The 23,480-nt window shown below is 34.4% G+C and overlaps 2 protein-coding genes across 2 annotated transcripts in view; both read right to left on the bottom strand.

Moving 5' to 3' along the window:
* The window catches only part of LOC129796081 (long-chain-fatty-acid--CoA ligase 6), a 215,337-nt gene that overhangs the window by 49,609 nt on the left and 142,248 nt on the right, over nt 1–23,480 (bottom strand). The gene's annotated exons all lie outside the window — the stretch shown is intronic.
* On the bottom strand, nt 14,840–17,198 carry LOC129794501 (odorant receptor 4-like). Its single transcript, XM_055835250.1, has 3 exons — nt 15,765–17,198; nt 14,979–15,672; nt 14,840–14,916 (listed from the first exon to the last, which is right to left on the bottom strand). Exons 1-3 carry the CDS (start codon nt 16,178–16,180, stop codon nt 14,863–14,865), a joined length of 1,164 nt encoding a protein of 387 aa, XP_055691225.1. The 5' UTR covers nt 16,181–17,198; the 3' UTR covers nt 14,840–14,862.

Below are 23,480 nucleotides of genomic sequence, written 5' to 3'. Positions count from 1 at the left end.
CATGTCCGTCTTTTTTTGTTAGTGGTGTTTTACTGAGAATATTATCCACAGGATTCTTCTTTTCTTCGTCAGCAAATATTTGGCAAAATGTTATGTGCTGGATGGGAGTGTTTGTGTCTGTCCACAGAGAGCAATGGGGCGTCGGAAAATTGCTTCCCAAATATTCCATTAATTAACGCTTAGTTTTTTTTTTCTTTTTTACTGTGTGGGATAAATTGCAGCATGATATTTGTGAAGATTTTGGTGGAGAGAGGGTAATAAAATGAGCCATCGATGCGCATGAAAAAATCACTTCGAAACCTCATATAAAATTCGGTAATGGTCTTTTGCGGTGAATTGATTTATTCAAGACAATAAACATTAAATTTATTCAATCCCATGCGCGTAATGATTATGTCTTCTCGGAAGATGCTAGAGCCAAAGCATGGCCTTGCCGGATGAATCATTTAACATAAGATATGGTGGCTCATTAATCGATGGATTTCTTTTTCTATTTTATTTTCAAGAATTATATGCAGATAGTCCCACAGAAAAAATATTCTTTTGTGCTTAATGATCATGATTTGACACGCAGATCAATATTGCGAAATTTTTCTTTAAAAAAAAAGAAGAAAAGGAATTTCTTGAAACCACAGAGATGATAAAATCATAAAACTCTGATTAAAATGCTTTAAAAAAATGTTTTCAATAATTTCTAAAAGCTCCAAGAATATAATTTAGCTAATTATGTAGAAAATTCAAGAAGTTTAAAAATAAATCGCTGGAAATCTTGAAATTTCACTAAACAAAAAATTCAAAGACTTCAAGGGTTTCTTGATCGCTGAATAGGGCTCATTATGTAGTAAAATTTTCAATTCTGGATTAAAAAATACCCCGAAAGAGCAAAAAAAAATTCTCAAAATTCCAAAAATTATTTAATCATAAATCAATAAAAATTGCACTCAAACAAATGTGCGAGAGAAGCTACAGATTATTCGGAATATCTCATTTAATTATACCACAAGTTTTCCCTCGGCAATTGTGCTTGCACACAAGATAAATGATTGAACTCAATGGTGCAAACTTTACGCGTACAAATTGCAGAATATTGGTGGAATTAGTCAACAAATTAACTCCGGAGCATTGCTCCCTGTCAATTTGCCATGGCTTGTTGCAGCTAATTGGCCGCCTACCACCCTTGTTTCGATGATTTGCACATTTGTCGCCAATTGCTTGTCAATTAATTCACCGCAAAAATAGATTTATATATATCGCAAGGCGCAACGGTATCCCCCCGCCTCCAAAACAATTTACTCCACTAATTGGGGTGCATTTTGAAAACGATTCATCATCATTCAACCCCAAATGGAGTTCTCGCATCGAATACTTTCTATGCTATAGCATATACTATGTATGTATGCATGTATTAAACATAGTTTCGCAACATGTTAAATAATTTAGAAGGAGGGTAGGGTAGGTGGTGAATGCAAATCGTTTACTGACCCATTCAATAAATTTGTAAATGTATAAAATTATCCCCAAATAGGATTATCAGATTTTGTGAGCAACATTATAAGATAAATTCCAACCACTTAAACAAACGATATTATTTTGGAATAATCGTTGGAATATATGTCAGCAAATGCTGAAAATTATGACCATATTTCCACTTTGGGCGCTATATTAATTTGCTTGGGAATGCAAATTGAAAATCTCTCTGAGTGATCCATCTCTATACAGTATTTCTACGAATACAATTTCCGATAAATAGTCACTTTTAATGGGGCTTACTTTAGCTTGAATACACAGCAAAATGGTGTGAACAAATTCATCCATTCCGTATGAAAACATCACAGGGAAATATGATAAAGTGATTTGATGAGAGACTTATATACACTGTGGAGCTATTGAGCTGCAAATGCCAACATTGAAAGAAAATTAAATGAAAGCAAATTGAAAGAAATGAAATATTAAAAGGAAATGTTAAAAAAAAATTCCAGCGATTGAAGAAGTCGCATAGAAGCATTGAAAGCTCTGGTCAAAACAGGGGGTAACCGACTATGCTTAGAATGTACCGCGAGACTGCACCGCGAGTGGCATGAGTGGCAAGAGTGGCAATGAAAAAGTGGCAGGAAGTGCACCGCGAGTGGCAAGAGTCGGATACCCCCTGGGTCAAAATTGAAAGGATGTCCTTGAGCTGACCCACCGTCTCCCAGGCTGACGCTTCCGGAAGGACTTAGTCCTAAATTTTGATCAATATGTAAGTATAGGATGAAGTAAGAGACATTTTCTATTTATTTCTTTTACCGAAAAATTATATTCTGACTTAGGCTAGTTATATTCGGACTTATTTATATTGCAAACAATTTAATTTAAGTGTTCCTACTAAATTTTAATTAGTATACTACGCTTTGGAGACAAATGTCTTCTTCCTCAGGTCTGCATTTTTATTAATGAATTCTATTAATTTTTCGTGCAGATTTTTATTTTGTTTAATTAAAATTTTACATATCATTTCCTTTTTTACGCTTCAATCGCCCCACAGTGTAAAAACAGAGAGACACAAGAATCTTCTTAAAGAAAAGTGACGTGAGAGAGTGAAGAGAAGTATATGAAGATGAACCATTGTGTACAAAAAAGCATATTGAACGTAATAAAAGGTTAAAAGTCAATAACAATAGCCGAAGATTATTGTACCGTCATCTCAGCTAAAGAGAGAATATTTCAATGTGTATGTTTGAATTATCATACCTATGCTGTGTGCTATAGGAAGACTGCTTGTAAAGCCGAATTCTGAGACGGTTGTCTGCAGAAAATAAGCAAGATGATTCTTCATCGTCTTTCACAAAATTCCACATTCACCAAAGTGTTGAAAATCTTTACAATATAACGCAAATATACATACCTCTAAATATAATCAACATATTATTTCTTCTTGCACATGATTTAAAAGTTTGCAATCGTCAAGCAATGTTTAAAAAAAATTAAACCATCGACAAAAAAATATAAACGGGTAAAAATATATTTATTAATGCCCATTTTATCCTCGTTTTATGGGAAAATTCAATACAAATACCTTTATATGGTTGTTGGCAGAAAATATTGCATTAACGCTTTATTAAATTTTCCAAAATTGAAACAATAAAATTGAATAAAATTTTCATTAAAAGTTATTTTAGTAATTTCATTTCAATACATAAATTGAGTTCAATAAATGTTGTAATGCTTTCTGATGCCATCTAATCACCACAAATCACGCAAATAATTTTAAATTTACATAATTATCATGAAATTTTCTGCGCAGAAGTGAGTAAAATTGCTTAAATTAATTTTATGAAAATTCATTTGTAATTAGTAAATTTATTAGTTTTAGGTACATTAATAATTAGATTCAGGGTTTTGCACATATCAATTGATTTACGCATAATGGCTAATGAAATGGGATAAAAGCGATAAAATAAACAATTAACGTAAAACTAAATGATAACAGAGAGAACTTTCTTTTAAACTGTTGTATGAAAAAGTGGAAAAAGTGGTCTTTCCATTGGAAATTAAAAATAAATTTCAATCACACCTCCTTTTCTCCGCCCAGACGTGTAAGGAAATAAATTATTTATACAGCAAAACTTCCATAAAAAGGGAAGAACAAGTTGAGGAAAACCACGACAGTTGAGACAGCCAAGTAAAATGTCCCAAAGTCAGTTGGAAGATTCACACAGAAAATTCAAAGCGTACCTTAAGTTTTTATTTTACACAACACAATTGAATTTCTTACCTGATTGTCGATGGAGGTGTATTAAGTACATTGAAATGGCAATAATGCCATCATTGTTAATTCTTAACACTGTGCTTGCTTTAACAAAGTTTATAAGTTTGATTGGGAAAAGCTTTGATCTTGCGGGGTTTCTCTACTTAATCATAATGCCTTGTGCATGGGCTCAAGTAATTGTTAAGTTCTTTATTACAGCCGTATTTTACAAAAAGGAAATGGATGCATTTGTTAGATACTTTGATTGTCAGGTATTTAACACGAATATCCTTACCAAAATACGACAAAGGATCATGCCAAGGACTATTAATCTGGCTAATAAGTTTGGAAGGTAAAGTTAGCTTTTTTTTTAACCAAGACTTGTCCATAAGAAAAACCAAAATTCTTGATTTGTACAAGAAGTTTTTAAACTCATCCTTTAACCGAATCCACTTGAATTTTATAAAAACGAAAAATTATTGTCATTTTTATGCTTTTAAAGTCCATACCTAAAGAAAATTTTCCAACTGTAATAAACAAATTTGGGTTAGAATTAGAATTAGAAGATAATTAAATTTTAAAGACTTTTTTTTAAATTATTTTTTTTAGATTGTTTCAAAGTGCTTGCGTTGTTGCCGTATCAGGATACCATTACTTCTCTCTGACTACCACGAAATTCACATCAGTTTTATTCTTTTCATACGTCGCAGAGACTTCATTTCTACATGTTCCATTAAACATCATTCTTCAGTCAATCTCAATGGTTTATTCAATCTGGCTCATGACATTGGTGGACATCTTGTTTCTCTTCATGATGGTCTACTTTAAGGGAGAATTCGATTCAATATCTCTACTCTTTGGGGAACTGAATGAAGATAGAATCATCCCCGATAAGGATTGTGAAAGAATCCTTTTGGAATCATTTAAATTTCACATGAAAGCCAATGAAATGTTGATGATATTTCGCCGAATTTGCTGGTTTAATCTCCTAGTTCAGTTTTCAACAAGCTTGGTGTACATCTGCATGGTTCTCTATATGACAAATTCTACTTCTACAACCTCAGTTTTCTTTATCATACCACCAGCAGTTGTTGGACAAACACTCCTCGTGTGCTACACTGGTGAAATAATTAAGAGTAGCAGCGAAGGTGTTCCAATATCTCTTGCAGCTACAAAATGGTATCAAATGTCAATTGAGAATCAAAGATTCTACCTTATGGTTTTAACTTTTACTCAACAACCAACAGTCCTTTCAACATTTGGTATGAATGAAGTTTCACTGAGCGCCTTTCTCAAGGTAAGAAGAGAAGTTAAAATTGGGCTCTTCTCTCCGACTTATTTTTATCTTCTTTTTTTCAATTTCTGTTTTTTTTTAATATCTAATTTCATTCTTAATCAATTTCTTTGCAGATTCTCAAAATGACTTTCTCCTATTGCGCATTTCTCTACACGATTTTCAATTAAAGAGATCGGGTCCTCAATGCTAAGGGGTATTTTTCTTTTTAATTTAGTAATATTGGTCAGTTTCTGTAGCTTCCTAGAAAAAACAAATTTCCACGTTTATAGAAAAAAGTTCCTCAAATAAAATTTTCTTTTTAATCTTTTTTTTTTGTTAAAAACTATTTAACAGGTCTTAATGGACCTTACTTCACCTAAAGTATACTTTCCTCTCATACCTGATTATAGACTATATTCCACGAGCAGAGTACACAGTGTGGTTGATTTTTTAAAAACGGTTTATCGCGTGAATTTTGATTAAGGGTTGAAGCGAAAGTGGCCTGTAGCCGATTTTAATAACACCCTGAAAGTTTTGTGCAGGGGAAGAGTGTAGGTTTCAGTGTTTTTTTTTAATTACGAGAGTCGGACATTAATGGAAAATGAAAATGAAAATTTTCGGTTGTTTTTAGGGCTAATTAATTTTTATTTTCTGCCGAAGTTTCGGTCTGTATGAGTTCTTATGATGAGTTCTGTATGTGTCCTGTTTTGTATAAGGTTGTAGGCTCTGAGAAAAGACTCATACAGTCCAAAATATAGGCTAAAAAAAAATATTAGCTGAGAAAAACGACCGAAATCCGTCTTTTCATTTTCCATAAATAGTTTACAGTCGATTTCTTCACAGTTGAGCATCAAGGAAACAACAAAACAACACACATAGCCATTTGTCCCATTACTGGGGTTGGCTTCTCACACACAAATTTTTGGCTTTGATTTTTAATGACCGGCTGCCGACCTGACGTCAACCTCAGAGAGGCATTTTTGTTGCATTGTGACTTTGTGTTAGGAATATTCCTCATTCATAAGTTTTATCACAAGCAACGGTGCAGAGCAGTCAATATCAGTTCAAGAGTTGCCTCTCGTTGTAATATTGCACTGGTGGGAACGAGTGGGGGCATTCCTGACCGAATGAGATCTTTTTTCATATCTGCATTACAGCCTATCGAACACCACCGAGCCTCGAACCCGCCGACCCTCCCAGGGACAGTGCAAACGGACACTGGGACCGTCTGCTTTGCCACTGCTCTACTGGGCCGACAGTAGAAGAGAGCATCAAGGAAAAAAGTTATTTAAATATTTGTTTTAGTTAAGTGAAGAAAACGATTGATAATTTATGTAACTATTTAATTTTCTGCTTTTCAAATGAAAAACTTGAATTTTTACTTTTCACGAATTTTCTTATTTATTTAATTTTCTTCACAAATTGTAGTTAATTTATTCTTCTTCACTTTTACATTTTTAATTATTAAATGACAAAATTTCGGCCGCGTGGGGACAACACATTTTCCTGGTTTCGGCTCTTTGGCCAGTTTGTTGCTGCCACTGCTGCTGTTGCTGGTGTTGATGTTGTTGCGGCTGGGCACATACTATCTTTTTTTTCCCTGCAATGAAAAGTAGAGCACCCGCGGGGCAGTTAGTGTATGTTACTTTATGGGCGCCCGCGCTGCATTTGGAGAGGGAGAATTTAAAAAAATTCGTTACAATTTTCGAACGTTACATTTACACAAAATGGCCCAAAATTTTTGGACTTTAGAAGTTTTTTTTTATATTTTAACGAGGTAAATTGTCGCTTCGCTCCAATTTACCTCGCCCCGCTTCGCGGGAATTTGTTGTGCTTCGCGCAAATTTTTGAAAGAGAAAAGATTTGTGATGAATTAAAATAGATTTAATGGAAGATTTATTCGTTGGTAAAAACCGCCTGGTATCAGTAGTCTCATTTTTTGGCGTCACGGATACATTTTTGATCGTCACGGATTCATTTTTTGGCGTCACGGATACATTTTTTGGCGTCACGGATACATTTTTGACGTCACGGATACATTTTTTAGCGTCACGGATTCATTTCCAGGCGTCACGAATGCATTTTTTGGCGTCACGGATACATTTTTGACGTCACGGATACATTTTTTGGTGTCACGGATACATTTTCACGGATTCATCTTTAATCGTCATTCATTTTTGATTTTCTGGAAGGAAAATTTTGCAAATTCGCGTCATAAAAATTGATCAAAAATTACCAATTTTGCGTATGATATATCATACAAAAAGTGAGGATGGGTTAAAGAAAATGTAGAAGGGTATTCGAAAAGAGAGAAAGTGAATATCACACATTTATGGCGCCAAATTCAAAAAGTAGCCAAAAAAGCATGAATTTTATATGGGGGCTACATGAAGGGGGGCTCTGGGGGGAAAATGAATGCCGTTGGTAAAAACCGCCTGGTATCAGTAGTCTCTGTACCAAATTTCATCACGATCGGACCAACGGTGCAGAAATGCATAGCTGAACAGGAACGAAATTATAGAGAGACCTTTCTTTATTATATAGAAGAAGATGTTGGAAAGTTTTAATTTATGCAGTCCTAGAATTAACTTATGTATGTAGTCCTACAACTGCAGACAATTTATTTAAAATATCGCGCAATTGAAGATATCTATGAAACTGAATTTCTTGCTTAGTCGTTTTATTAATTTCTGGAATGTTTTTCCTATGTAAGGTTCTCAACATTCAATTGAATCACAAAAATATTGTACAAATTTTCATTCTTTAAATGTACTTCTCACTAATCTCCCCTTAATCATCGAATTACTTCGTTCTCGGTTTTGGAATTAGACAAGAGAATGTGTAGTGTAACACCTTCAATTAAGTAGAGAAAAGGGTGACACATTGTGCAATTCAGCTGTGATCTGACACAATACTTTATCAGGTTGCATGCAAATCTTCTTTGGTGAGATACATTCTTGTTGGTATGGAATTTAAATAAAACAAGGGGTACGACTTTCCTGGGAACTGTACCAGGGTGTCTTTTTCATTGAATATAACATATGTACATACATAGCCGCACCCACAATGCATTTTCATAGTCCTCAGATGGTTTTCGTTGGGATTTGGTACAGCTATTCGCTCCCTAGGGGTCTTTCAGCTTTTCCCTATTGCGGTTGCATGATTGATTTGGAACACACGGAATGAGTCAACGTTGTATCACCAAGGAGTGAAGGTTTGAGCGCATATAAAGGGCTTTTGCATTAAATAAGAGAACACGAGTGCCTGTTTAAATTTGCATCTGAACTTCTCAATCCCCTTCCCAGTAAATCTTTTTCTTACCCACTTTCGTTAGCTCTTCTGATTGACAGGAAAATCCCATGCCCATTTTCTCGTCATTTCTCAACAACGTGGAAAAGCTGCAAGAGGAGTTGTGGGGGATGGACAAATTGAAGGGATTTACAGAGTGAATTAAAAAAAAAAGTGAACAAACTCCCATTTCTCGCGCTCCCGATCTGTAATTCAATTTGGAATATTCAATTAAGTATATATACGCGATTTAAGCGGTAAGGAAAACAGACATGTCGGGTACGAAAAGTAATTTTCTCTGAGCAACTTCGGGCATAGAAAGCCCCACCCGGTGATGTGCACACCTGAATCTGCATTTAAATAACACGAATGAGCTCCAAACTCTCGATGTAATTATGCAAAAGTCAATCATAACGCGTCCAGTTATTAGAGTTGGTATACCACAACGCGGATGGGTCAGTCTATGCGTTGTAATTTAATTTGTGAGCAGAATTAGTAGGCAGTCGATTTTTTTGTAAAATTTGGCAATTTGACAGATTAAAATGCTTATATCTAAAGTTCTATAACACCTACAAAAATTTCTTGACTATTTATGGAAAGATATTGAAATAAGCTATAATTTGACATATATCTCAATGATTTTCAAGGTCACCTTCAGAACACAAAATGGCGGATTTTTATTCTACCAAAACAGTTTTTTGCACTTTTTGTCCTAAAGGAATGGTTCTAGATGTTTCTGATGTTCTAGTAAGTTGTAGAGAATTGCAAAACCTTTAATTTGATACCAAGTTGAGCAAAATCGGATAAGTCGTTCAAGAGATATGGCTCTTAGAAATTTTCAAATTCAAGAAATTTTTAAATGGCTATATCTTCTAAACGGCAACATAGATTTTCTTCATTTTCGGACTGGTGAAAGATATTGAGTCAGGCTACAACATATCAAAATTTAAAGAAAATCTATAACAGATGTTCGGAGATATTGCCCCTTAAAGTTAGGCAATTTTTGTTTTTGATTTTAATGCCTCTTGCGGATGTTTTTGGAACTTGGAATGTTCTAGACAGTTGTAGGGCTTCTTGAAACCTTTCATTTGATACCAAGATGGTCAAAATCGGTCAAGCCGTTCTCAAGTTATATTGAAAAAACACTTTTTGCTTTAGACCGCCATATTTGCTAAACGGCTTGACCGATTTTCAAGTATGAATTATCGATGAAAACGTCTCACTTAGCACTACAACATACTAAAATTTCAGACTTCTAGCTATAAGGAAAGTGGTTGATGGTATTTCAAAATGGCGGACGGCGGCCATCTTGGATTTTGAAAATGCGAAAAAATGAAATTTTACACCCACATTTCTATAGAAAACTTCAAACCGGAAGTCTCTATCTGTTACCGTTCTCGAATTATAAGGCAAAGTTTGGACGACCGGAAGGCCGGCCGGAAGGCCGGCCGGCAGGCCGGCCGGATCAAAATTTTTCCACCACCATTTTCGTAATGTGGGATGTCTAAAACGTGCTCATACCAAGTTTGAGCCCGATCTGAGGTGGTCGGTTTTTCCGACGATTACAATACTTGGTATGCCACGATTGTGGAATACCAACTAATTCTACACTGTTTACCGTGTGTTGTATTAAAGTTTACTTTCCAATTTCATCCTGGAATCTTCGTCCCAAAAGTCCATTACGCTGCTGCACTCGGGAGCTCAGAGTTGGTATATGTTTAATAATTTTCCAAATATAATTTTTCTTCATTCTACCTTCAAAGTTCTCAACAATGTTATATATAATTTTACATTTTCGCGTGGCTCAGATTCACAACTCAAACTCCTTGTTGAACCCTTCTCCCGTCCAAACGTTCTTCTCCTACAGCTCTCGCGGGGCACCAAAGGGAAAACTCAAAACTCTAATGCTCCACCTGTATGTTCATACCTATATGTAAGTACAGGATTTTAACTCGACTGCTCAACTATCTCTCACAGACAATGATTTAAAGTCCATTGAAAGTAAGGATAGGTAGTATACCCCACGTGAGTTGTGCAATTTCCACGGTAGTTTGTGCAAGAACATCATCAGAAGATTTTCGGCATACACACAGAAGAGAATCCCCAATCTGGCACGTCTTCTCAATTTATCACCACCATCACCCCATCTGAAAGTAGCACCCCTCATACCGAAATCTCACCCCGAGCTTTTCACTGTAAATTGCCAAAGGGGGCGGATGCATTTGCAATGGAGAGTGCACCACAAAACACCTTAATTGAACACCGTCGCTCATAATACGTCCAACTTACGGGGCTCACACAACTTGCTTTCAATTAGTCCCATGGAGATTACAGCGCTATTTCGTATATAACTTCTATTCAATTTAAACTTTTAAAGGTGGAATGGGGGAGGGAAGAGACGCATTTGAATGCGACCAAGACGAAAGAAAACACTCAATTAAAAGTTTGTGAGTGTGCCATGTTGGACAAAATCTTCCACAAGAGAACTTTAATGTTGTGAGTATCTTCATACACAACATTAGTTGGGCATATCATAACTTAGAAAGTTAGTTGCGGCGGGAAAGTATAAAGCTCCCTGAGAGAAAAGTTAAATATATAAGAAGAAAATTCATTAGAGACATGAGTGAAGGACTGTCTCTTACACTGAAAAGTTTTGCAAAAATATTTACAAATAGAAAGAACTTGAAAGAAAAGATTTTTTTATATCACAAGTTATATTACATAGGTAATTAGTGTTTGTTAGTAGCATTTTTGAATTGCTGAAATTGCTTTTCTTTGCGTTTCCTGCAATGAAATTACGTTTAGTTAATTTTTAAAGCGTTTCGTTCTTTTTAATTTATTTCGGTTAATAAAATTGCGTTTAATTTATTTAAGTTACCTTTTGGGAATTTCAGATTTTTTTTACGACCAAAAATATCTTAAGAAATCCTTTTTTTCGCTACATTCAGCTTATAAAATTCCCCAAGGTTCTTAACTCCTTAAGGGAGTTATCACACTACAGCATTAAAGGCTTACATTAAATTCTGAGCAAATGGCTCAGAAAACTGAAGTAGGACAGAATAAGTGATGTTGTCTCTCTCTTACTCATGGAGAGGATAGAAAATCAAACACCCCATTAAAAATCAGATGCCGAATTTCTGCAGAAGTCTGCAGAAAAAATCTTCACTTCCCAAGAAATTCTTACGGTGAGTTCTTTAAAAAAAATCAAAGAATATTTAGTATACGTACATTATGTGCATATTACGTATGTATATAAAATGGAAAATCCCCTAAATGCTACATGCATACATGAAAATTTGTCATCAAATCGCGACATTTAATGTAAATCGACAGTTACAAAATATACGATGTTCGTCCCATACAAAATGTATAGGACTTAGCATAGTACAATTTCGAACCGACGAAATGTAAACATTGAAATGTCATTTTCAAAATTGTGTGAAAATTTTATGCCAGAATATTCTTGTTCTGCTTATTCTTAGTGGCGAGGATTCATTCTATCCTCAAATAGATTTCCAATTTGGGGAGAAAATGTAGTATTCTTGAGTTTTAGCACATCATTTTCAAGTGTTTACTTCCTATCCTCTCCATGAGTAAGAGAGAGACAACAATGTGGTGAAATCATTCTGTCCTACTTCAGTTTTCTGAGCCATTTGCTTAGAATTTAATGTAAGCCTTTAATGCTGTAGTGTGATAACCCCGTAAGGATTGTAATCTAGCGCATATGGAATAACGCGAAAATATTTTTTTGGAGATTTCTTTATGCTTGAAAATGACATTTTTAGTAAAAAAAATCGTACTTTTCAAAGATAATTCTCAAACATAATGAAATTTCTTAATTATTGGAAAATTGGATTAATAGAAAACTGAAAGGTAAAAATGTTAATCCTTGCTTAAAACAATTCTAGTTCTTTCAGGATATTTCTAACAAAATTATTGGTTGCTTTCAAATAATGGGATAAAATAATCGAAGGGATATTAAAGATGAATTATATAGGTACAATTTTGAATCAAGACTATTCACGGTTACATATTTATGATAATACATAGGTACAGGTACTACATATATTTTCAGTTTATATAGGTATACATAAATTTAGTACATCATCAAGAAGATTTAAAGGTGAAACTATGAGTAAATATAAAGGAGTCTCACTCAAAGGATCCATTCTGTAGGAGTGGGTGGTTAGAATGCGGTGTAGCCGTATTATTGTCGATTCTAATTGATTCAGATATATGTATGTATATATTTTGTAGATATAGATAGGAGAAAGTCAACCGGGGGAAGCTCAATGAAATCCTCCCATTTGCAATTACGCCACTTAATGAGCCTTGCACATTAGCTGGCAGATGATTAATGACTCCTCACTTGAGCATCTCATCTTCCCGCAGATGATTATTTACTTCCAACTCAATCGCCTTTTTTTCTCTCTCTGTCTCGACAAGGAACAATTTGGGAATAGTCTTCTTCTCCCCTCACAGTCCAAATTGGGAATACAAAAGAGTTTTGCCATGAAATATTCTTATTAATTGATTATTCTGCTGACATTGACATCTTGTGTAATAGACACCGTCTAATGGTTAAATAGGATAAAAGCATTTTGGCAAAACTTCCGTCAATTTTCCACAACTCTGAACTCCTTAAGAAATTATATACAATATCCCAGGAGGAGAGTTAAATCGAAAGAGGTATATTATACAATAGAAGGGTGAATTTATTGCATTTGTGCAGCCTCTTGAGAAAGCAACATGGCCAAAGGATCTGCCGGTACAGTCGTAGCAAACAAAAAGGGAGTGGATATTGTATTTGAAGGAATGGAAACGAGAATAGGGAAATTAAATTTAAATCAAATGAAATTTGCACCCAAGGACTTTGATTCACTTTTCAGTCCTGTAAGTTCTCTTTCCCACTGTTTTCTCCTCCACAATATCCTTGCCGTTTATTGGCCCCTAATTCCTCATTCTCAGATTATATTCAAAGTAGGAAATTTTAATAATACTTACGTATGCAATTTGTTTCAACAAAGATACTGTCCGAAAGAATAAATAAGAGACTATGGAGAGAAGGTATGAATATGATTGACTTATGGATGAGGTTTTCTTGCATTTTTTTTTTCGCAAAAAGAACATTTTACAAAAATTAATCCATTATCCCGCGAGAATCGTTCCATGTGTGTGAGTGATATGCACAGCGCAATGGAAGAGCAAACATCATGAAGAAGAAAGGAATAAAGATGGTAAAAATCGAATGTGAAGTGAAGACAAAGTGAACCCACCTACAAGCAGTGTCAACACTAACAACATTTCCACAGATGATTAATCGGCATGACTGTTGGAAACTAACTTCTTTCACACACAAGCGAATCCTCATCATTATTTATTACCTGTGTTCGACATCAACTTGATAGAATGTTATGACAAATGTGAATTTATATTGCTTTGTAATTTGATGAGGTGATGGTTTTGTTTCTAAAAAAAAAAGCCCACCCGAGACACAAAAAAAGAATCACAGCTAAAAATGTAGGTATGCTCCACGATGGGAATCAATCTATGTTGTATGAAGAAGTTGAGATTGTAATTAAAACAATTCGAAACGCAATTTAGAAATTTTAATGAGAAATGTAAACTTGACCGTTCTCTTATTTTTTTTCATCTTCTTCTTCCCAAAGTCCTCCTTACAGTGATTTATCGATGAAATGAATGAGTTTGAAACTGAATTTGAGTGCTTAGGGATTATGCTTCTCAAGGGAAGAAAATATGAGGAATAAAAAACCAACAGAAACTACGAATATTTTTGGAGTAATTTGTACGGAGAATAGTGACGTAGCTAAGGGAGTGTTCAGGTGTTAAAATATCATGAAAGTTTGTACAGTTACCATTTTCCTTTTTGAGGCTATAAATAAATAATTTCTAAGATATAAATTGTCTATGAAACATTTAATTTTAAAGAGCTTTGGGATGAGCTTTAAGGAAATAGATAATTGTATATTGAACGTATTTATTAAAAAGCCCCTGAGGAGGAATCAGCTCCAGATTCAAAATAAGATTTTTGATGTTATTTCTCAGTTATTCTTAAAAAAAAAAAAGAAAAAATGCAATGATTAATTCAACAAGTTTCTTTATTTAATTTTAATTTAGATTTTTTTGTTATGAGAAAATAGTTTATAAACAAAAAAAATATTTTTTATATTTCTTTAAAGCATCAATCAGTTATTTATTTAAATCTTTAAAGGGATTGTTGGTTGAAGAATATTTGGAAATTGCAGGCTAATGCGAAGCATAAGACGACAAGATGACGGCCCAGCCAGGGTTCAAGAGTTTCACGACTAGTAGGGGTAACTGGGGCAAAAAGTTATATCGCAAGGTTCGGAAAATGGACTGAAACTGCATTTTCCCATTGAGATAGAAAGAAATCGTGTGAGACAAAGTTGTAGCCCGGAAAATTTCCTATAAGACAGTCGTCATTATAAAATTAAAATATTTTCTCGGTACATACCAAAGAAAATATATTTCTCAATTAAAATTAACAAATTACCCCATGTTCCCCTACTACTCAACCATAGAAGCCTGATCAATGTAGAACCGTGTAAAGGAATGCACAGTACGAACCCATGGCTTTCATCAACTAAAAAATAAAAATTGAATTAAATAACAAATCTTAGCAAGGAAAAACCATATTGAACCAACCTGTAAAAATGTATGTAGGGTCACTTTCTCAAATCCGAACGTTCTAATAAAGCTGGGTCGTTGGGAAAATGCAAGAAGCATAAGAAATGTTTTCTGGTTCTTAGTTGTCATCATGTACCAATTTGTTGCAGTTAGTGCTGTTGAAACTGCCTCACCGCTGCTGTAGACCATTTCTCCAATGAAGCAAACTAGGAACATTTGACTTAATGGGGCAAGTGGTATGATGTAGATTGTTATACCGGCAGATGAGAAGCTCATTATGTAGATCAGTAAGCATACATAGATAATGCTTGTTGAGAAAAGTATCAAGTAGGTGTACCAACATATATCGAGAAAAATTCTCTTTATCCTCATGACTTTAGTGTAGAATTCGCAAAAAATGCGGAGAATTTTACGGTGATCTCCTTCTAAATCTACTTCAAAGTCTTCAATGTCTAAGCCGTTCAAACTTCCAATAAATTCTGAGAGGGACTCAAGTTCTCCTTTGAAGTACATAGTCATAAAGATGAAAAGGATGTCTACTAACACCATCAATCCAATTGAATATATAAGAATAAACGATTGGGCACCTAAATTTAATGGGATGTGAAGAAAAGAACCTTTGTTGATATGAGGAAATGTGAAGAACATAATTGACGTAAAGTTTGTCTCGTTAACTACAAAGATTTGGTAGGTTGTTATCGAAATTCCACAACTGAAAACAAACAATCTAAAAAAACAACGAAACTGCATCAATGAATATCTTGGAAGATTGTTTTAGAACCTTTCGTTAAATCTTGTACTGACCTTGCTATGTTATATCCAAATTTAAGGCTATTAGTAACATATTTCTGTCTAATTCTACCCATCGTTTCATCCTCATTGAAGATAATCTCATCGGGATACATTAAGATACTACACAATTTCTTCTTCATAACAACACCACAAATTAGGAACTTTGAAATTGTTTGGCAATTGCAACAAGTTAAAACGATCAAATACAAAAATTCCACCTCATTCAGGGTTTTCCCAATGATTGAGATTATTTTTTGAATTGAAAAGACAATAACGGTCAGAACAGATGCTGGTAAGATTGCCATCTTAAGAACAATGATAATCTGAAGGCCACAATCGGGGAGAAAATTCAATTCAATTGCATTGTGAAAAAATTTGAGGAAAATCTTGAATTTAGCATGAATTGCTTCAAGTTCTGACTGGCTCATTGCGGTGAATGGAAACTTCTTCTGTGAAAATGTTCTTAAACACTGACTATTGTCGTGATTTAGACTTCTTTTTTATATGACCGGAGTTTCAGGAAGAAAAGCATCTAAATATTTAAAATCGTCATGATTTTTTTCCAAGGAGGTGGAAGCTTTTGTGGCAATGGGGTGGAATCATTTAATTTGTAATTTAACCTTCATTTCACCAATAAATCCCCATGGTTACGAGAATACTGAAAAATTCTAGTTTAGTGATTAAATTCTGTAATAGGAAGTACATAGAAATCTTACCAATTATTCTTATCATTTCTTCTTCAAATAGAAGAAATCTTTAAAATAACTCTCAATATTTCTTCCTAAAATATATCCAAAAATTCATTCGGCATTGAAGTCTTTCCTCAAAGAAGAGAAAAAAATTACAAGAAAAAAGATCTTCCCGCGTGTACGTGACTCAAGAGTGTGAAAAAAAATGAAAAGAATTGACGAAGAAAGTTGTTGAATTTGTAATAGAGATTACCCTTGTGAAGAGAAGTGTGTCTCAGTTGAGTTCCACTTGAACGATGCTGGTGGGTACACATAAGAACGAATCCCCATCTTGAGGATACCCACTTCACGTGTGTGGCTGAGATCTTGGTAAATAGTTATTAATATTCGAATGCTATTTCTCTCGATTTTTTTCATCTCTCTGGAAATAAATAACACGATGACTTGTAAGTTTTCAATGGTTGTTTTAATATAATGCTAAATCACAACATAAGATCAATTTTTGTAACCCCTTTTGTCTACTATACATAGATGGGGTTTTGTTCTCTTATGGTGGATGACTCTTTTGGATCAATTGGCATATTTTTTTTTGTAAGTAGATGCGGAGAGAATAATTCCGCTGAGATATTGTTCTGCATGATATAAAAAAAAAGAAATGTGATTCATAATTGAGGAGATTCCGTATTTGGAATGGGTTAGAGTTGAATTAGTGAAATGCGAAAGGTTTTGCAGATGAATTTGGGAGATAAAGTTATGGAGCCAAGGGGTGTTTATCTGAATGAAATCATGTATTCGGATCTTCATAAATATTCGGATTATTCGTAAATATTCGGATGGTTTGCGAAAGAAATCAAAACATTGGTTTTTCGTCTCAAAATATAGGTCAGATTGAGGAGCAGAAGCCCTAAAAAATATTTAATGAAAGCCTCAAGGGAATTAAATTTAAGCTGAATAGTAAATTCAACACGAAACATGCTTATTTAAAGCCTTCAAAAATACTAAATTTAAGCATCAAAATATTTTTTTCAGCCCTAAAAAGGCAGTCTTCAGTTTAAAAAAGAATTAAAAAAAAATAATAAATGCCTAAAAAGTATGGTATATTCCTTTCCGTGTTATTCAGCTTTCATCAAAGGATGTTTATGGTGAATTAAAATATTCAGATTTTCGTAAATATTCGAATGATTCGCTATAACAACCGAAATATTCGTCAGATATACACACCCCTTGTATGGAGATTTTCCTTATTATATAAATGAATTTTAAGTATTTTAGTTGTTTTTTCCAATCATTTTCATATGAAAATTATATAAATTTAGCTTTTTTTATTTAAATTAATATTAACGAAAAAATATATGTATACCAAGATGTTCCGAAAGTTTCGATTAATGGTAACAGTGAGAGACAGTGAAATTAAAATGGCATTGCATTTGTAGCAACAGGGAGTAATGTAAACATTTTCCAGGATGTGTGTACAACATAAATTTCCCAAACATTTGCAATGTCACACTCAGGATTTGGGAGTTAAACTAGCAGAAGAGAAATTTATGTTGGACCTCGTTGCGCCCACATCTTCAGGGTATACAGAAGGTGAGTTAGGGGGTGGTGGTGCAGTGAGCACAATGAAAAGCCAGCGAATAAGTTGGGGGCGTTCGGGGTGTGTGATGGCAATGAGTTTTGCGAAAATCCACCAACGCTCCGGTGTGTTCCGCTCTAACGAACCAACCGGATAATCATCTCATATATAGGTAGGTAGGTACACACACATATTCCTAAGGTACGGGGCATACACGGGCATACCCACGTACGGTTAATTGGAATTTGCTTCCGTATAACTGATATTTCATAAATTCACCCTCAAAAATTTCATGCAAGAGTCCCCGGACACATCGCTGCCCATTCCGATGAGTTATCGCACTGCGTTGGTGTCCGATTTGCTTCACAGATATAAAGATACTTCTTTTTTTTGCATTGCCACGCCATGGCTCCAACAACCAAACGGTGAGTCAATTAATTTGTGCAAAAAACTTGGTGAAGTTGGCAAAATTGTAAATATGCGAACCAAAATGGAGAGCAATGGAGAGTCTTTTTTTTTTAACAACCATCATCTGTGAGAAGAATCTGACAAAATTTTTGCGTTGCAAAAATTTTGAAATTTAATGAGAAAAATAAATTTCAATTTACTTTATCGAAAGAATTTGTATTTAATCTCTTACAAAAAAAAATCCATAGAGAAATGAGCAAGAAGTCAATCTATTATAATATATACTTGATTTTATTAATATGTAATTGATATTTAATTACAAGCAAGAGTAGAATATAAAAAATAAGCAACATTTTAATCCAAAATGAACAGAAAATATTGTAGGCAAGTACGACAAGTACCATGTAGTATGTGAAGCAAAAAAGGACGAACCAATTAAAAATCTGAAATATAAGTAATATTTTTGTTAGCGAATTCATATCATATTCAATTTGCAAATTTTCAAAAATACTTTACGAAAAAGGTGCACAAAGAGTATCATTCCAGAATATTTGAAGAATTTTAGCTTCAATAACACATGATTGTTGAGAGTGTATACGACAAGGGAACAAAGAGAACTTACAATGATGCCATTACACGCTGAAAAAAAGTAAGAAATATGTTTTTTTATCTAAATTTTAAGGAAGAACTATCTAATACAGGATATTCCTTTTTTTTTTTCAAGGTGAAAAATATAAAATTGTTTGCATTCTATCTGCTATAGAAGGCGAAAAAAAGGGAAAAAACAATTCAAAATGGCGGCAGAACAGACCGCTATATTGTTATGGTGAACCAAAACGTTAATTTTCCGAAAAAGCTTCATGAAATCTACAAAATACTCAACATTTCAGCCTTCTATCTGCTATAGAAAGCACATTTCGTGTCGGCCATCTTGTTTTTCTTGAACCATGCTAGTTTTTCGTACAAAAACATCCACTAGTAGAATAACAGAATGATTTAATTTTACCATTTATTTGATAAATTTTGCGTTTTTAATATTTTGAATTTTGAGCCTTCCTCCGCGAAAATTTTCGGCGCACACCCAGGACTTGACCTTGACAGAAATGTCAAAAGTGATCAAAAACTTTCGAGGAAATCTATGGTAAGTGCCCGATTCGCGAAAAATTTCCTTTTTTATGCGAAATTCCGCGATTGTTAAGTAACTCTGGCTTTATAGATCGAAAGTATATGTAAGAGGCTTACATTTGGTGCCAAGATGTGTGAGATTGGTGGTAAATTAGTCAAAATATCAGTTTCTTAAACTTCAATCGGCTCTTCTGAAAAATCGCGTCTTTCAGTTATGTATCATACTTTTTCATGGGATAGGCGATTTATGATTTAATGATCATGAACTCAGACAAATTGACAAATGTACAAAACAACATTAAAGAACATAATCAGAAATATTTCATATTATGTAGTTATTTAGTCAGATCCTATTCTCACACTTACTATTTCCAGTAGGATGCCATTTAAGAGCAGTCCAAAAAATCAAGAATGTTCCTAAGTGGTGGTAAATCTCAGGAAAGTATAAGAGGAAACTTGTTGACGGCCTTTTCATTAATATCAGGATAATAGTCGAAACAAATGCGAAGAACTTAGTTAAATACACTAACCAAGTAACTCTGACGAGCTGAAAGAATTGTAATAATGTACAAAATGTACTAGAAGTTAACTATGTATACAGAAACATTGGCATATACGTAATCTGTATGAGAAATGTTGTATTACTCGCATTTCCAATGGTGATCTGTTGTTTCTTGTATTTTCATTGAAAAGAAATTTGTACCCCAGGTTTCTTGTGCAAATTAGACATTCCCAAATAATATATGTATGAAGGAGAGACTTTATAAGAAGGTATATAGTCAAACAGTTATCAAGCTGATACGCCGGACGACTGGAAAAAAAAAGAAAATATTTTTTGTATTTTAACCTTTGGAATACGGAGGCCTTGGTAGTTACGTAGAATGCGAAGGTGGGGTCGTTGAACGACCTCAAAAAGAAGGCCAATTTTCTCCCAAACTATACAACCTGGAGTTGTCGGGCTAGTGCCTATAGATTCCTTATATAGTCACCATGCTCCTTGCATCACAAATTTTCCACCACAAAACACGTAGAATAAGATATTAGGGAAAAACATTTTTCAATTATTTTTCACAATTTCTTCTTGAGAAATTTGCCAAGAAAGTTAACCCCAACTGCTATTTTTTTTTCACTCTTCCCCACATTCCCCTCACTTCCCGCAACGTGATAAATGGCAATATTTCTCGAATATTCTTTATTGTTTTGCACATTTACATGCTTCTAATTATGTTTTATGTTGTTTATGCTCTAAGAAATTTTCCGCAGCATGACCGTTACACCAATTTTTGAATTCTCTTCTTCTACATTTTTCTTAATAACTTTTCTTGTGGTGGTCGGATTGACCTGAAATTTTTACACAACCTCCTCAGATAACCAAGGAACTTATTTCCAAAAGATGGGAACGCTATCTTTTATATTTATTGAGTTATAGCACGAAATATAGCGCTGGGGTCGTTCAACGACCCCGCTCCGCATTCCAAGGGTTAAATAATTTTCTTTGGAAAATTTCAGAGTTTTACTTTTTCATATGTTTCACACATAAGTGGCAAGCTAAGATGTAACCAACACTCACTGCCAACACTACCGGAAAGGAAACTACCGTTGACCATCCTTTAGTTCTCTCATCTACATAATTTATAAATAAATAAAAAGAAAGATTTTAAATTTAGCAAGAAAAGTAAAGATTTTATTTTTACCTGAAAGGTCCTCCATCAAATTGAATTTTCCGAAAAACTCCATTGCGTAATCCAACGTGGCAAAACTTTAGAACTTATTTCACTTCCTTTATGCACAAATACTCAAGATGCACTACGTGGAAAGTCTTGGTTAAACTGAATAATTTTTCAGTACTCTCAAATGTATTATCTACTTTTTTGTCACGATTTTGGGTGAAAAGTTATTTATTAGTTGGTATACCACAATCGTGGCATACCAAGTATTGTAATCGTCGGAAAAACCGACCACCTCGGATCGGGCTCAAACTTGGTATGAGCACGTTTTGGACATTCCACATTACGAAAATGGTGGTGGAAAATTTTTGATCCGGCCGGCCGGCCGGCCGGTGCGCCATACTTTGCCTTATAAGTCGAGAACGGTTAAAGATAGAGACTTCCGGTTTGAAGTTTTCTATAGAAATGTGGGTGTAAATTTTCTTTTTTTCGCATTTTCGAAATCCAAGATGGCCGCCATCCGCCATTTTGAAATATTGTCAACCACTTCCCTTATAGTTAGAGGTCTGAAATTTTAGTATGTTGAAGGGCTCAGTGAGACGTTTTCATCAACAATTCATACTTGACAATCGGTCAAGTGGTTTAGCAAATATGGCGGCCTAAAGCAAAAAGTGTTTTTTCGATATAACTTGAGAACGGCTTGACCGATTTTGATCATCTTGGTATCAAATTAAAGGTTTTAAGAAGCTCTACAACTATCTAGAACATTCCAAGTTCTAAAAATGTCCGCAAGAGGCGCTAAATTCAAAAACAAAAATTGCCTAACTTTAAGGGGCAATATCTTCGAACCCCGATCATAGATTTCTTTTAAATTTTGATATGTTGTAGCTTGACTTAATATCTTTCACCAGTCCCAAAATGAAGAAAATCTATGTCGCCGTTTAGAAGATATGGCCATTTGAAAAATTCTTGAATTTGAAAAGTTCTAAGAGTCATATCTCTTGAACGGCTTGTCCGATTTTGCTCAACTTGGTATCAAATTAAAGGTTTTGCAATTATCTACAACTTTCTAAAACATCAGAAACCTCTAGAACCATTCCTTCAGGACGAAAAATGCGAAAAAATCTTTTTGTGAAACAAAAATCCGCCATTTTGTGTTTTGGAGGTGACCTTGAAATGTATCGAAGTATATGTCATATTATAGCTTATTAGTTGGTATACCACAATCGTGGCATACCAAGTATTGTAATCGTCGGAAAAACCGACCACCTCAGATCGGGCTCAAACTTGGTATGAGCACGTTTTAGACATCCCACATTACGAAAATGGTGGTGGAAAATTTTTGATCCGGCCGGCCTGCCGGCCGTCCTGCCGGCCGGTCGCCCAAACTTTGCTTTATATCTCTAGAACGGTAACAGATAGAGACTTCCGGTTTGAAGTTTTCTATAGAAATGTGGGTGTAAAATTTCATTTTTTCGCATTTTCAAAATCCAAGATGGCCGCCGTCCGCCATTTTGAAATACCATCAACCAGTCCCCTTATAGCTAGAAATCTGAAATTTTAGTATGTTGTAGTGCTCAGTGAGACGTTTTCATCGATAATTTATACTTGAAAATCGGTCAAGTGGTTTAGCAAATATGGCGGCCTAAAGCAAAAAGTGTTTTTTCGATATAACTTGAGAACGGCTTGACCGATTTTGATCATCTTGGTATCAAATTAAAGGTTTTAAGAAGCTCTACAACTATCTAGAACATTCCAAGTTCTAAAAATGTCCGCAAGAGGCTCTAAATACAAAAACAAAAATTGCCTAACTTTAAGGGGCAATATCTTCGAACCCCGATCATAGATTTCTTTTAAATTTTGATATGTTGTAGCTTGACTTAATATCTTTCACCAGTCCGAAAATGAAGAAAATCTATGTCGCCGTTTAGAAGATATGGCCATTTGAAAAATTCTTGAATTTGAAAAGTTCTAAGAGTCATATCTCTTGAACGGCTTGTCCGATTTTGCTCAACTTGGTATCAAATTAAAGGTTTTGCAATTATCTACGACTTTCTAAAACATCAGAAACCTCTAGAACCATTCCTTCAGGACGAAAAATGCGAAAAAATCTTTTTGTGAAACAAAAATCCGCCATTTTGTGTTTTGGAGGTGACCTTGAAATGTATCGAAGTATATGTCATATTATAGCTTATTTCAATAGCTTTCCATAACTGGCCACGAAATTTCTGTAGGTCTAATAGAACTTATGATATGACCTTTTTTA

Source organism: Lutzomyia longipalpis, chromosome 4 (genome assembly GCF_024334085.1).
Source record: "Lutzomyia longipalpis isolate SR_M1_2022 chromosome 4, ASM2433408v1".
NCBI lineage: Eukaryota > Metazoa > Arthropoda > Insecta > Diptera > Psychodidae > Lutzomyia > Lutzomyia longipalpis.
Note: the sequence above shows the minus strand (reverse complement) of the source record. Positions and strands in the feature narration are given on the sequence as shown.

What these genes read in the sequence shown, in the direction of transcription:
- LOC129794501 (XM_055835250.1), bottom strand. Translation starts at nt 16,180, where the DNA reads ATGAGCCAGTCAGAACTTGAAGCAATTCATGCTAAATTCAAGATTTTC. An exon ending in TTTGGATATAACATAGCAAG is followed by an intron (nt 15,673 to 15,764) that starts GTCAGTACAAGA and finishes GTTTGTTTTCAG; the next exon opens with TTGTGGAATTTCGATAACAA. An exon ending in CCCTACATACATTTTTACAG is followed by an intron (nt 14,917 to 14,978) that starts GTTGGTTCAATA and finishes TTTATTTTTTAG; the next exon opens with TTGATGAAAGCCATGGGTTC.